Source organism: Corvus cornix, chromosome 3, assembly GCF_000738735.6.
Source record: "Corvus cornix cornix isolate S_Up_H32 chromosome 3, ASM73873v5, whole genome shotgun sequence".
NCBI lineage: Eukaryota > Metazoa > Chordata > Aves > Passeriformes > Corvidae > Corvus > Corvus cornix.
In genome coordinates, this window is record NC_047056.1 from 10,404,429 (window position 1) to 10,419,359 (window position 14,931).

Below are 14,931 nucleotides of genomic sequence, written 5' to 3' on the forward strand. Positions count from 1 at the left end.
AAGGGGTTTGGAAACCCTCGATGAATGTTCTGAGCAGTGGTTTAACTGCAGTAGCTGGAAGGGGGGGAGGCACGACTCTTTACCCCAGGAAACCAGCACAGCACTAACGCAGCTCCTGCCAGCAGCAGGAACCAGCAGCTTACACAGAACCTGGCTCCTCCCTGCCTGTACTCGCTTGTTTATTGCTTTATTGGGATTCAGTATCATGGCTTTTTGTGTTTTTGAATAACAAAATTGAAAGTTAAGTAGGCCCTGCTTCAGCAGGGAGTGGTAATTATAAACAGGCCCTCAGTTTGCTCCCAAGAACCAGAAGGAGTTGCTATTTCTTGGCTTCTCACACCTATTTTTGATGAGCATAAACAAACCATGAGAACAGGGCTATTAAAATCACAAGGCTTTACTTAGCGAGCTCACAGCACACTATGGATTGCTCAGTTAAAAACTCTGTGTTCCTGATGTTTTGCTAACGCAGAACAGCCCACTTCAATAAAAAAAGGGAAGCTATGTTAATAAACAAACCAGAAAAGGCCAGCTGTACATTCCTTACACAACTCCAGACATCTCAGCAGCCGCACACCTTCTGTACAGGGCACCTTTCTCAAGCCCTGGCACAAACCCACGCCGGAATCAGCCCTGTGGGCAACTGGACACAGATTTTGGCATCTCTGGAGAGGTGATGGAGGTGTTTTGGTGCTTGCTGCAATTATTCTTGGCCTTCCTGAGATGGGCTAATGCAGCCTAGGCCTGACTTCAGCAGCACCTGAAATAAAATGAGGTGTTTGGTGCTGTGCTTTGCCTGCAGTCTGACAAAGAAAGAAACCCCCAGCTCTACTTCCCCATCTCACCAGTGTAGAGGGTACAGCTGGGTAGAGGTAGCAATTCAAAAGCAACAACAAACCAAACACTACTTAAACCATTGTTATCCTCTTCTAAGAGGCTGGCACCCCTGAAACACTTGCCTCCAGTTTTCTTTGAAGGGAGATGGTCAAGAAATAAGCAAACAAGTTTTCTAGCCCCTATTTTATACCTGAATTCACTTGCTTGCCTTTCCCACCGTTATATAGCAATCAGAATGTTTCTGAGAAAATACAAAGCCAAAAGATACCCCTTTCTCATCTTTCCTGTGCTGTGCAAGGGATTTGGGGAGAGCAGGTGACTGTGTTGGACTGCTGCCATCCCTCAGCCCTGAGTGACTGGGACCTGCCTGCCGGGTCCCTGCAGAGCTGCCATCGCTCCCCTCGCGCTCTTGGGTTTCATCAGCTGGCTCACCCGCACTGCTCTTTCCCTGACACGGTTAAACATGACAGGGCAGCTATTTTGAGTCTCCCTGCTGCCGTCTCAGGCTTTCCAAACAGATTCAAAGAAGTAACAATAGACCCTGATGTTTGGTGTTTGCTAGTTCGAGTGTTCCTGTGCTTCCTCCCCTCTTTGCCCACTGCAGCAAGGCTGGTTTGCCCCCTGCTTACCCATGGAGCAGCCATGTGCTGCACCCCCCTCGTCCTGCAGCGCGTCCTTGCCCCGCACAGCAGCCAGGATGGACTCATACAGGTGCTCTGCGTGGCTCTCGAGCTCTTCTGACTGTTTGGCAATCAGACCCAGCGTGTCTTTCAGAGCTGGAAAGCAAAAACGTCTGAATAGAGGTGACAGGAATGCAATAATTCAGTGTCTGTCAGAGCAGAGTTCTGCTTGCCCAGGCAGACTTTGGAAGGAAATTGAGTGTTAAAAATCAATAATGTGCTGTTCATCCCATCCCCATTGTGATGCAGCATTTGCAGGGGGTGGGGACTGACCCAGGAGGCTCCAGGTTCATCACGAAGATGCAGAAATAGGGGGTCTTAAAGAAAACCTTTGGAACTGTGCAAGACAGCCCATCCATAATGCAGCACTCAACCTCTAAAGCCCCTTTGGTGACTGCAGCTACAGCCCACCCTTTAGAAATCCCTTCTAAATCACCAGAGCAACCACTCTTTGTGTGCTGTGGCACCAGCCAGGCTGGGCCAGGGATTTTGGGGGGACAGATGCCTTGACCAGCATCACCTATGTCTATGAGCAGCCCCACACAAGTGCTCCTCCTCACCTGGAGAATTAGATGCCATGCAGGCCAGGAGAGCTTCTCCCCTCTCCAGCACACTCTCAGTCAGGCTCCGGTGGTCAGCCACATCCTTCCTGAACTCCTGGCAAGGCAAGGAGAAGAGCAGCCTTGCTTAGAAGGGTTTTTGAAAGAGACACACCTGTGGCAGGTTGCCCAGGGAGCAGTTTCCTCCAAGCAGGTTCCTGGTGCTCCCAAATTTGGCTTTGCAAACCCAGTGCACCCTGAACCATTCCAGTGATGCCTGGCTTCCCACTGCTTGCTGCCTGCAGCACAGGAGAGGGGGAAGGAAGCAGAGCAAGGGTGACACCCACCAGGTAGCGGTGCAGCGATGCCAGCACGCTCTCGGCATCTGGTGAGGGTGGCACCCAGCTGCCGGTGACATCCGCCACGTTGTACAGCCAACAGATCAGCTCTTCCAGCTGGGAGCAAAACATCTGCTCAACAAAGCATAAAAATGGGGTCATCGATCTGTTTCTGCAACAGAGATAGGGCAGGGACAGGAAAAGCTGAGCCAGTGGTGTTTTGGAAAGCACCTGTTCCCCATTTGTCTCCAACACCAGCACACAAACATCCCCAAGCTTGGGAAACCAAGGGTCAACAGGAAAAAGGCAAAAATTAACTTAAACTCCTGCACAGCTCCAGCACTCACCGTGCGGCAAGAATTGAGGGTCACCATGAAATCTCTACACGGAGAGGTGCTGGAGGCTGGTAGCACCCAGACTGAAGGAAGAGGTTGGCCTCCACCACCTCCCAGCCCAAGAGATATCCTCACCCTCCTCCTCCTCACCAGAGCCAGGCAGTTAATTTGCAGTTGCTTTTCCCCAAGGGACTGTCTCATTCAATTAAGTGCTTTCATTTATTTTTAAAGCATCTCAGTAAGGGATTATTTTTGTAAGATGCTGCATGAAACCCAGGAGCCTCTGCTGGCATCAAAATCAGGATCAAGACCTGCTCCTGCTCCTCAGGAGTTTCCCATAAAGCAGTGCTTTTCCTTGGCACTGCAATTTGGCATGACAAATACAGAAAAAACCCTTTCGAATCAACTGAGTTATTTCCATAGCAGAGGAGGGGATGAGTTTGCATCTATGTGCATGATAACGCTCCTGTGCAAACAGCCCAGCATCGTTTCCAAATTCATCCCAGCACTGGGGTGGGAAGAAGATGGAGAGGAGGGTGGGAGCACAGTGCTGGGACAAATTTAATAATCCACAAAATAATCAGGAAACCCTTCAGAGCTGCTGCAGCTCCTGCCTCCTGCCTGCAGGATGGGCGGGCTGGGGGACCCAGCTGAGTGCCACATCTCCACTCAGCCTGGCCTGTGACACTGAGCCCCAGGGAAAGCAAGATGGGCTCTTGCTCCATCAGAAGGAATTATCTGCTCTGGTGAGCCCCCCTGCATAAATTACCACCAGCTGCCAGGCGGGGCACATCATGCAGAACGGGAAGCTTTAATTAATCGTGCCATAAAGACGGGCACGTTTTATGTGCAATCTTCCCAGAATAAACTTTATTTCTGGTCTCAGCCTACCTTAACACACTGGACAAGGGACTCGCTCTGCTGGCTCTTCTTTGGATGCCCCTTGACCCGTGGTTCATTTAGGTACATCCCATCCAGCGTGTCCCTGAGACCAGATGGTAGATGACGCCCCTGGAGAGGATCCCTATGGATCCAGCCATATGATTCCATGTCTTCCCAGCTGGGCTTTCGGGAGCTGCGGTGTTGCCACAGCCCATCATAACCCTCAATATTCCCTCTGTTGTCCCTGCCTCTCACTTCTCTGAAAGGAGCCAACCTGGATGAAAGGGGCTGCCTGCTGGTGCTGTGATGTGGAAGGTTATGGTGGTCATGCCTGGGCATCCTTATAGTTAAGGAAAGATTGGACAAAAACTGAGCCAGCCTTTCCAGCTCCTGTAGTCTCGGAGGCAGGGAAAGAAATTCTTCATCACCTTCCCACTCCTTCCTCAGGGGGAACACTCCTGTGGTGGGTAAAAACCTACTGGGTTTTTTTGCCTGCCCTGTGTAGTTTGGGCAGGGGCTCCCTCTGGTAGCCCAGCTTCTCCCATCGCCAGTAGGGCACCCAAGTGAGCTTGGCCCAGCTGATTCCACCCTTACATCCTTAGCAAAACCTCTGGAAGGATGAGAGGAAGCACTCCTTGCAAATGATGCTTTGGCAATAGGTAAAGGTTCACAGTACGAGCCAGCTCCTGAGCAGCCTCCTTTTCCAGGCTTCGGGGTGGAGAATCTCTCTGCAGAGGCCACAAACTCCCAAAGTACATTTTCTCTGCTTCCCCGAGCCTGCCCAGCTCGGCCATAGATGCTGGTGGACCTGGATGTGCCCTCAGGAGAAGCAGAAAAGCTGTCCAGACCTATTCCCGAGTCGTGGAAGAAAGGCTCCGGCATCCTTCCCAGCTTGTACCTCGGCCTCAGCGGGTAAGCATAATCCAGCAAGTCCTCGTACTCTTTGTTGGGGTTCCAGTGGGGTGAGCTGCGGTCCGGGGATGGGGGCAGTGAATCCGGAATGGCACAGGCCCAGTAATCGGCTTGGTAGGAGGAGATCTCCCGGGTGCGCCCCACGGCGCTGCGGTAATCGAGCAGAGGGCCCAGGGGCTCCCGCCTCTGCAGGGCCCTGCCCTCTGCTCCCCATCGGCAGCGCAGGTCCTGGGCGGCCGTGGTGGCCGCAGGAGAAGGGACATCCGTGCTGGCTGGCAAGCTGCCGGACGGCTCCTCGGAGGGGCCGTCCCCTTCTGAGGACAGAGCGGAGAGGCTCAGCACGGAGCGGCTCCGCAGGGCGCTCCCGGGGCTAGGCGGGGTTTGGGGCCGCAGGAGCTCTGGGGTGGAAGGACACGGGGATCGAGCTCCCAGACTTTGTCTCCGACGGCCAACATGGACATCGTGGCGGCTGCCAGCAAGGATGTTCTCCTCGGCAGAGCTGCGCTGGCTGGGAGGGCTGGACGCCGGGTCCCAACAGCCCGATGCCTTCACCTGCTCAAAGACGGGGTGGAAAAGGAAAGGGAGAGAGAGACATGCATGAAATGAAGCACAGCACCCGGACAAAAGGCTCCTTTGTGCCGGGATATGGAGATAAAAGCCCAACCCTGGACCTGCCATGAGCTGAGGCTGGAAGTGGAACTCTGTTCCATCTGTGGGATGTCCTGCAGCTGCTCAGAGCAGGGCTTGTTTTTGAGGACAAGGGCTTGGGAAGCTGCACGAGTCATTTGGCAGAAAGAGGCTTATTTAAAGAGCACTGTCCTGAGCAAGTTCCCAGCTCTGCACTGGCAACATCGGAATGAAGGCAACATCTTGGGTGTTGGAGCCCAAGCCCTTCCTCACCACCCATCTTATCCTGGGCAGGGGTGGGCACACTCTGGCTGGGAGAGATGGAAAGCCCTTGCTGGACCAGCCCTGACAAACAAGTCCCCACCTCTCCTGGGACTTCCTGGTGGTGCAGCAACACCTGCAGGTACAAACCCTCTCACCTGCTGTTCTTCTGAGGAGAGGAACCAGTGGCCAACTCGACGAGGCACAGGGCCACCATCAGCATCCATTAATGCCCCTTTCCCTGAGGGGTTTGCTCTTGCTCTGGGAAATCCAGGTGCAGAGGCTGAAGACACTTCTGGGTGGCAGCTTGAGCCTCCATGGGTAACACCAGTGGCCATGTGACTGTGTCTGCTCACTGCCACGCTCTCTGTCCCTTGCAGCCTGGGCTTGGCTTCCTCTGTCCCCAAAAGCCGCTGCAGGCTCCCTGCCAGCTCTGGGAAGTCCGTCTCCACATCTGCACTGTCCCACCTCCCATCGCCCTCGGCCTTCCCGCTCAATGAGGCTTCAGAAGGTGACTTTCCCACATCCACAGCCATCAGGACAGAGCTTCTTCCACAGGATGATGCTGAGCCTCGGGCTCTCTGAAATGCACAGCACACAGCAATGGCATCTCACCATCCCCCCTTGTCTCCATGCCAAAAACTGGGTTTGCCCAATAACGAAGAGCTTAAGCATGACCTGGGTGAGACCCCGAAATTCATAAAGAAGCATCTTGGTATGTCAGGTGGGACAGCAGAAAGAGAAAACGCTCACATCTCAGCAGCATTTCCTGGTTTTGAAGATGTGACACACCAGGAAAATCTCATTCCAACCCAGCCATGCCAGGAACAAACCTGGGCTTTACACCTTGCTGGCACTGGAGTCCTGCACTGATGGCCAATGTCACCAGCACTTTGTGCACCATGAGGTCACTGGGCCTGAATGAGACATCATTAGCTCAGACACAAAGCACCTACTGGTGTGGCTGAGCCCTGAAGGCTGTTGGGGTGGAAGCCTGAGCATTTTTAAAGATACAAACCCAAAACCTTGAAGTGGAAGCCACCCAGAAGCAAGAAGCGGCTATAAAAAGTTAGAGGGGGAGGTAGGAGGCTGTAAAACTCAAACCTGGAGCTCAGCTCTGCAGCTTCTACCTCAATTCATGAAATTAACTCTTTGGGAAATTAATTTATGGAAATGCTTCCACTCGCTTGGGCTTGAGTGAGGAGCTGCTGCAGGACAACCCCTGAGCCAAATCAAGGAGACCCAACACAGCCTCTTCCAACAATTCCAGCCCAAACCAAGGTGCTGGCAGCAGGAAAACGTCAGCAGAGTGATTTTGCTGGTAGTCCCCCAGCTAGTGCCAGCAGAGACCAGCCAAGGGAGCATCAACAGTAAACACAAAAAAAGAAAAAAAAAAAAAAAAAAAAAAGAATTCCCAAACAATATTTGGAAGTGGAAAACAAGTTGATGCTCACTCCCTCCATCAGCTCTTTTGTCACAGTCTCGTTTTATGACCCACCCCTCCCTCCGACAAGCGGGGTTTTCCCACGGGCTTGGGAACAAAGAGCGGCGGGAGGACGCGCCGGCTCTCCAGGGGAAACCAAATCCCAGCGCAGGCACAACCTGTGGCAGCTCCCGCAGCCGCCTGTCCCCTCCCCAGAGCCGGCAGCTGATCCCGCACGGCAGCAGCTGCCGAGGGGACGAGCACAGCCCGAGCTCCGCCAGCCCTCACCCAGCGGCCCCCAGCCCACACCTGGACCCCCCCATTCCACTCCTTAAATTGCCACCAAAGCCAACCCTACGCACATCACGTTATCTGAAACGGATGGCACTGCTCTCTTCTGCCCTCAGAAAGGTCCTGTTTCCACACAAAGAAGTGGGGTTGCTGTAAAAAATGGAATCAATAAACCTACCCTTGTTACGTGGCTTAAAAATACACATATAAAAGAAAGAAAAGGTTAACAAGGCATCAAAGCAGCCTCTAAAGTTTAAAAGTGAATGTGCTGTATGTAACTAACAACCAAGCTCAGGACAGCCTTATTTTTCAGAAGATGCCACGTTAAATTCAAAGGGATTTCAACATCTTTACCTCCAGCAGATTTAGTGGTTTGAGTCAGGTGTCAGCCCAGTAAAAACAACTGTAAAAACATCGAATTTTGACCTTAAATCTGAAAAGCATGTGTTAAGCAACATAAAATAAAACTTACAGGTCAAGACCCATCTGTTATTTTCCTAACTGTGTGGAGGAGGGCAAATATTCTGAACTTAAGATCATTTGTTATCTTATGGAGGCAGCATGCAGTGATTTACATTTCTACGATGCCATTGGTCTTTAAAAAAAGAGCAAGTGCTGGCTCACAGGTTCATTAAATCTCCAGAAGCTAATTGGATGCTGAAGAGAAACCAGGAAACCTGCCAACACACAGGAGTGAGAGTAAATCTGCTTACTGCAGGATTTGTAAGGGTATTTAAAGGGACACCAGAGATCTCACTGCATTTCCCAAAGTCTCTAATTCAGGCAGCTGATTTCAGTTAACTTCAGAGGGAGCTGGATATCCAAACCACACCCGGCCACAAACGAGACGGGGATGTCACACACATATCCCACACACAGAACAATCGGGCAAAAAGTCGTATTTAACAACAAAGTGAAAACCCTGCTGCCGCTAAGTGCAACTCCCAACCACACGAGCGTCTAGAAAACAAGGTTTCTCACCATTTTCCAACAAGTCCACAAAAATTCAGAGGTCAGGTTGCCCGTGGCAGCGACGCATCCAGATTAACCCTTGCGACAGGAAGAAACAATCCCAAATCCTCGGGCAGGACTGAGGAGGGATGTACGACCACACCTTTAGGCACGGTGGAAACTTTCCACTGGCCTCAAAAGCACAGGAAAACAGCCCAAACTCCCAGCTACAGCCAAGCCCTCAATTGTCTCCCAGAAATGGTACCCGCGGCCGTGTTTTTAGATAACAGAGGAAGACAGTGGGGCTGCTTCATTCATTTCAAAGGGAAGGTCCGCAGGGACCTCTCCTGAAAAGCGATCCCTGAGCATTTTCACGCCATCAGAAGGGCCCTGCCGGCCAAGGCGCTGCACAAAGCCCGGCGGACAAGGAGGGCTCTATCCAAGGAGGGGCTCCCTCTGCCCGTGCGTATCGCTTGGCTGATGGAATTCAGTGAGCGCAGCGGATGCTGATGGAATTTCCGTCTCCCTCCAGCTCCGCTTTGGCTGGGGAGCATTTCTGGAGTTGTTTTGGGGAAAACCCACACCGCTCTCGCCTCTCAGGCCTGCGGGATCTGCGGGTTGCTATTTTCTGCTCCTTTCCTCGCCCGCTCTCTGCCCGCCACTGGAAAAAAATGGCAATTAAACAAAAAAAGACCAGAAATAAAGACAAAGAAGCCGAGGAGGCGCCGCACCCGGGGGTCCCGGGCCACTTTCCCTTTGGAATCCCGGTACCCACGGGACACCCCCGGGACCCCCCTCACGCCGCGCCCCGGCCCTCACTCACCGAGCGGCGACCCCGCCCCGCCCCCTCCGCGCCAGCAGCCAATGGCAGCGCCGGGTGCGTCAGCACGCGCGCCCCCGCCGCCCGACAGCCAATGGGAGCGGAGCTCGGGGCGGCCCCGCCCCGCGGCTGGCGCTGACCCCGCGCCGGCCCCGCCCCCCGAGCAGCCCCGGCCTCTCTCGGCCCCGCCCCGCCCCGCTGCCGGTCCGGGTCCCGCTGGGCCCCGCGGACCTGAGGAGCGTCTTGAGCAGCTTGTGTAAACAACAGGGTGTTTCCTTGTACCCCTGTATTGACCTTCCCGTGGCTCAGCTGTGCCCTGGCTGCAAACCGACTGAAACTGGCGCTGCGCGAGCCACGACTGCCCGCGCCATGGGAAGGGATCCCGATATCCTCAGGCACGGCTGCAGGAGGCAGCCCCGGTGCAAGACCTCCCTCCGGTGGTCTGTCCTAGGGATGATCCCTGTGGGACGCCGGCCGTGCCCTGCCCTCGGGGCAGCTTTCTGGGAAGATCCCCATGCCACACTTTAAAGCAGGCTGCTCTGGGGTTTGTATCTGGCCAGACCTTTCTTTGGTGGCTGGAGTGGACATATCCTGACAAGTTCTCCTATCATGTACAAATACAAACTTTTCTCCTTGTTGCTGTCCATTGGCTTATTCTGTTTTGGTTTTTTTGTTTGGTTTTTTTTTTTTTTTGGTCCATGTCACCTGGCTCCTGGAGATTATTTCTTACATAATGCAGAGATTTTCTAGAGGTCAAATATCTCATAAAGTGCTTCATGGACAACATTGTTCCCAGCTTTAGGCCAGGAAGGACCAAAGAGACATCCTGGGTTTGCTTATCAGTTTGGGAGCAGGGTGAGGGGAACAGTACAGATATCCCAAGTCCCTGGCTAGTGCTTTGGTGCTGGCCACAGTCCTTGGCCCTGCAGTGTGCTCCACCTCTGCCATCCCAGTGTTATGGTCCAGATTCCCAGTGGCTGTGAACTGGGTTCATTCTGCTGCACCCAGTGGAGCCAGCCCCATTTACATCCTGGCAGATCTTGCTTTTTCTCCCTGGAGAAACACAGTGGGAATATGTTTTCCAGGGCCGCTTCAGGAAGAGGAGCTGTAACGCTGCAGTATAACGTGGTGGGTGCTCTCAGAAGCACTCAGAGCCAGGAAAAAGCCCAAATCCCCTCTGTTCCTGTGTAATATTTCTGTGTTTGGGGTTTCTTTGATGAATGTTACAGCAAGTCTTCCGGCAGGCTGCACATCCCTCTGTCCTGGATGTGCACACTTTTTCGAGAGTTGGCTTCTCATTGGAATTCACACAGGCAAAGCCCTTGTGAAAGAAAATCCCTTTAAAATGTTGTTTATTGCTTATTCTCCAGGGAGCCGCTTGCCTGCCAGTAGAGGCCGTGCTGATTTCAGGCGAGTGGAAAGGCGGAAGCAAACACGGATGGGCCATGATTCATCCCCAGGCTGGGCTGTTTTTAGCCGGTTTCAATTACTCGGGAGCTGCCAGGCATTGTTCTGGGAGCTGAATAGCACCCGGCTGCGGGCTCGGCCCCGGCAGGAAAGGTCCGCGTCCTGTTCCGCCCCCGATCAAACAAGTGCCAGGATGTCTGCGGGAACAGCCAAAGCGCCGACAAATCTTTCCCCTCCCCTTGGGCTTGGGCTGCCGTGGGTGTCAATAAACAAGGGGGGAATCAACTGGTGATCTAAAGGAGAGATTATTTAAGAAATTCAGGGGGAAAATAACGATTTTCTTCTGCTGGCATCTGGCCCTCTTTGTTAGGAACTTCGCTGAAGAGAAACTGGCCTATTTGATCTATAATACAGGGTCAACCCAGCCAAACTCCCACCCGAAGTCACCCAAGGCTGGCAAAGATTAACAAGGATATTTTCTTGCTGATTTGAGACCTCAGGATTCTTTCAAACGTGTTCTTTTCCCAGCAAAGACAAATTATTTCTCTGCACCTGTGGATGTGACAATTCAGCAGTAATCTCTATATCTATGACATGAAGTAGAGCTTCCTTATGATGATCAGATTTGAAAGCAGTGTATTTCTGATATATGAGAAGCTACCTTTTTGGTGGGAATATCCATGGTTTTTGTACAGAACTGGATCCATCATGAACACCAGCTGTATGTATTCAGTTTAATATGCTCCTAACTGCAGTGACCTGCAGTTATCCAGAGTCTTTGGCACATCAGTTTATTTGTTTCTACCCTGAATGGTTTCACGATACAAGCCAGACAGCCAGCTCTCTGGGATGAAACCTGAAGCCTGGAGGTGCACCATATGTTCTTGCATAGCATCTGAACTATCTTCAGCATCAAATTTCAGTCTTGCAATGCAAATGTTTGGGATGGATGAGACGTCAGCAAATGCAGGACTTGGACCTAACCTATTTGTTCCCAGAGCATTGATAACAATATTAATTAGTCTTTGTACAAACTGCTTGGGATGCTGTTTGCTCTGCCTAACCTTTCTCTGAAAGGCGTTTGCAGGTGTTTGTCCGTCTCTTCTCAAGGCTAACAACTCTTTTCCTTTCCCCAGAGGTCAGGATTGCCACATCTTGGACCATTCTCTTTGTTCTCATCTTGATTCTCATTCTTTGGGCCACATTTCTTTGAAACTCAACACTGATCCAAAGCTCCAGCATGGGCTTGGCTGTACTTAGGCAGAACCGGTGTGGTAGTCCAGGCTGTGATCCTGCTTACACACCCTGGAACAGGATCTGCCTTGTTCACAGCACAGGAGTCCTGCTTCTGACTGCTCATAACTTCCTAATCCTGCTCCTTAACCTACAGTTTCCCACCAGTATTAGTGCAGGTAATTACTCTTATCTAGATTAATTCTTTCCAGCCTCTGTTTCCCAGACTGTCAGTTTTTCTGGTGTTGCTGTGAATTTCAGCCCTACACTTTTCCATTTTCCCAGGCCTTCTTCTCCAGCTAAGACCTGCAGATTTTCTCTGTTCTGACATTTGAAGTCACTAATCAGCTACTTATGGTCCTGGAACTACAGCAGGCTCCCGAGGAATCCAGTCATTCATCTGGACAGCTGCTCTGGTAATGCCTAAATAAGCAGGTTCAAGCACAACCACATTGCTTTTGCTTCTTTATAAAGCCATGGGAAGACTTGCCTGAAGCCTGCACAGTTCCCATCACTCCTCTAGATCATCACTGCACTAACTGAATACTTCCTAAAAAAGGTAGCTGGTGCTTTTTCTTCCTGATTTTGGAGAAGCACCCGAAATTACGACCTAAGCACACCCATGGCAGCTGACAAAGGAAACATGTAAAGCAGGATTAAGGAAGAACAAAGGGAAGACTAGAGTGACAAGTATTTTAGCGTCAGCAGAGAAGTGTGGAGTTGGGTGCGTTGTCCAGTGCTAGCAGCTGCGCAATTTGAGTCGTTTTACCACTTGTTTGCCAGTTGGACCGAGTGGTAGGATTTAGCCCAAGGAAAAGGTCAAACAGAAATTGCACTTCTCCTTTCTGGCCACACGATGTGCCCATCACACCACGAACAGCCTGGCCAGCCCGCCAGCAATAACAGATGTAGCCACAAAGGTGGGGTTCCAGGCGTTTGTATTCCCTCACAGCACCGCCTTACCTCTACCCAGGCCCTCTAAAACACTCACACAGCTGCAGACCAGGGCCAGGCGCCGTGGAGCAGAGGGGGGTGATTGGGATGGAGTTGGTGTGGTCCAGATGCTTTGCCTTTGAGGGAGGTGACAAGTTGCTGTGAAAGAAATAGGAGCCAAGTGGTCAAGAGGCAGTGGCAGCTTTTCATCTGTGTGAATTATAACAGATAGTGAATAATTGGAATTAAGTTTTCTTATTAAATGTGAGATTTTACTTCTTCTCTCAGTGGGGAAATGTGAGTGACTTCTTTTTCATTCCAGTTGCTGGGGTGTCTTGGCCCTTTGAGCAGAACCAAGAAGCTCTTCAAAACCAGAGCTGGGATCTGCAGGAACCAGTCGTCAGCACAGAGATTTGTAACAGAAATACTGGGATTGCTACAAATTAAAATCTGTTTATGTAAGTGCCAGAAGAAACAGCAGAGCTGGGGGGAGGTAAGAACGGCTTGAATTTATAACAAATGACACCAGAAGAGAATTTGGGACTGATAATTTGAGCCATTGCACACACACCTCACTTGATGGAGAGCCTCCTCTCTGACAGCAGGAGGATGGCAACGCATCACATCTGCCAATCCCCTCCCTTGCAGCCAGGCAGGAAGAGAGACTGCAGCACAGGATCATCACAGAACAACTATTGATTGTTAAACAACTGCCCCAAAACTGGGAGGTTGAGTGAAGAATTCACAGGCATCATCCCTTGTGGTTATGTTGCACACAAGTGATTGGGGCTGGACTGAACTTGTTGCTTGAGAGTGAATGAAATCTGTAGTGCAGGTGGCTAAAATGAGCTTAAAATGTAAATAAATACCATATTCCCCTTCTGTAATATCCCCTACAATGATTCACTGATACTTCAATGCTCATAATGGGGACATAGCAGAGATCTGACTTTCAACAAACCTACAGGTTTTAAAGGTGACCAGGTAGTGCAGCTGTACCACACAACCTGTGTGAATCAAACCATTCATTATGGGGCAGAACAAATGGTATTGTCTTCTGTTTAACTCACGAAGCACTTCCCTATAATTCTATGTACTTTAATCAGACAAACTGGGGATTAAAGAAAAGGACTAATCTGCTCATTGGCCATAATTAGATTTCCTCTGCAAATATTAAGTTAGAACAATAGCAGTGGCTTTGGTAATAAATTTACTTTTAAATGCTTTTCTTCATGTGAATGAGAGAAATGTGTGTTGCCTGTCTAGAGCTTCTTAGAGGAAAGAAGTGAGGAGCATTTCCCCAAAAAGACTTTTTTCTCTTAAAAAAAAAAAAAAAAAGAAATTAAGAAATTGGAAAGCAGGTGGCCAGATTTATATGTGGTGGTAGAAAACCAGAATAAAATCATTAAACTTTAATTCGAACTTATCCAACTTTTATCTCTTGTTGAAACATCATAGGAAACTTTATTTCTTTATCCATAATAATACCTAACAAGTGCTAATAATGTCTGGCTGGAGGCAGCTGGGACTCAGTTTAAGGCTTAGGTCAGTTCTCATTAAAGACAAGCAATCATTCCACCTTTTCCATGGGTCTCATAAAACTTCATGGGTTTCAAATGGCAAGTCACTATGACTCTGACAACCACCTGAGAAGACTTCAGAAAACCTGTATGCAAAGCTGACATGTGAATGGCTCCAGGCTCTGGTCCCAGAGGACATCTCCCTGCTCTAGCATTCCTCCAGATATCTCCTCAGGGGTTCAGCCAAAGACACAACCATGGGGTCAGAAAAGCTTTTGGGAAACCACCACATTGATGGTTTTGTAAGATTCACATACCAGGGCATAACACCAGCCACAATTTGTAAGTCATATATGAGCAGGTCCTTCAAATTATGCTTCTTGCTTTTGATGCTTGCAATTCTTGCAAATTTTGCCCCCTTGTTTATTTGTTCTGGGAGTTTAATGCTCACAACTAACCAACCTACACTTACAAAGTAGATGTTTTTCCCTGGATTTGTGATGTTATATCACCCTTTGGAGATATATAAGCTTTTCATGGAAAAGCTGTATCAAACCCACTTAGATGGCAAACCCAAGCCCTCAGTTCTGAGACCAGCACACTGCTTGGATGGACTGTGTAACAAATCTAAAATGACCCGAAACTTACCAGCCCAGCTGCCTACTGAAAAGCATTTCCGAATGATTACTCCCACTCCTCAATCCTTCTCCAAGGAACCAAGTCAGCTGGCTTGGAAGAAGGGCAACAGGTGTGTCTGTCAGCCCTTCTACCCCACCACTGCATAACTACTAGTTCAGGCTCTCCCAAAGCCCCTTCAGAGCCCAGTACCTGTGCAGAGGGCTTGGAGAAATGCTGGCAGGGAAAGGGTTAAATGCTGGCAATCAGTGACACCAGCATGCCAACAAAGGGCACAGTCTGGGAAAGTGGAACCAAACACCAAGG

General features: G+C 50.5%; 1 protein-coding gene across 3 annotated transcripts; it reads right to left on the minus strand.

The window, feature by feature from the left end:
• Positions 1-379: 379 nt before the first annotated feature.
• CEP68 (centrosomal protein 68) lies at positions 380-8,935 on the minus strand. Of its 3 annotated transcripts, none has more exons than XM_039568007.1 (8): positions 8,900-8,935; positions 8,107-8,737; positions 5,570-5,992; positions 3,621-5,075; positions 2,404-2,526; positions 2,078-2,174; positions 1,467-1,613; positions 380-760 (listed from the first exon to the last, which is right to left on the minus strand). In XM_039568007.1, the coding sequence occupies exons 2-8, from the start codon at positions 8,107-8,109 to the stop codon at positions 729-731; spliced, it is 2,280 nt and encodes a 759-aa protein (XP_039423941.1). In that variant the 5' UTR covers positions 8,110-8,737; positions 8,900-8,935; the 3' UTR covers positions 380-728. The 3 variants fall into 3 exon arrangements, with proteins under 3 accessions (XP_039423941.1, XP_010409276.1, XP_039423942.1); XM_010410974.4 differs by lacking the exon at positions 8,900-8,935 and adding an exon at positions 7,197-7,275 and having other exon boundaries at positions 8,107-8,893; XM_039568008.1 differs by lacking the exon at positions 8,107-8,737 and having other exon boundaries at positions 8,900-8,912.
• Positions 8,936-14,931: the final 5,996 nt, after the last annotated feature.

Bases quoted from the DNA above. Each gene is read 5' to 3' on its own strand.
- CEP68 (XM_039568007.1), bottom strand. The intron at 1,614-2,077 runs GTGAGGAGGAGC...TTTGCTTTCCAG, and splicing joins CATGGCATCTAATTCTCCAG to CTCTGAAAGACACGCTGGGT. The intron at 761-1,466 runs GTAAGCAGGGGG...ATTTTATTTCAG, and splicing joins AGCACATGGCTGCTCCATGG to GTGCTGCTGAAGTCAGGCCT.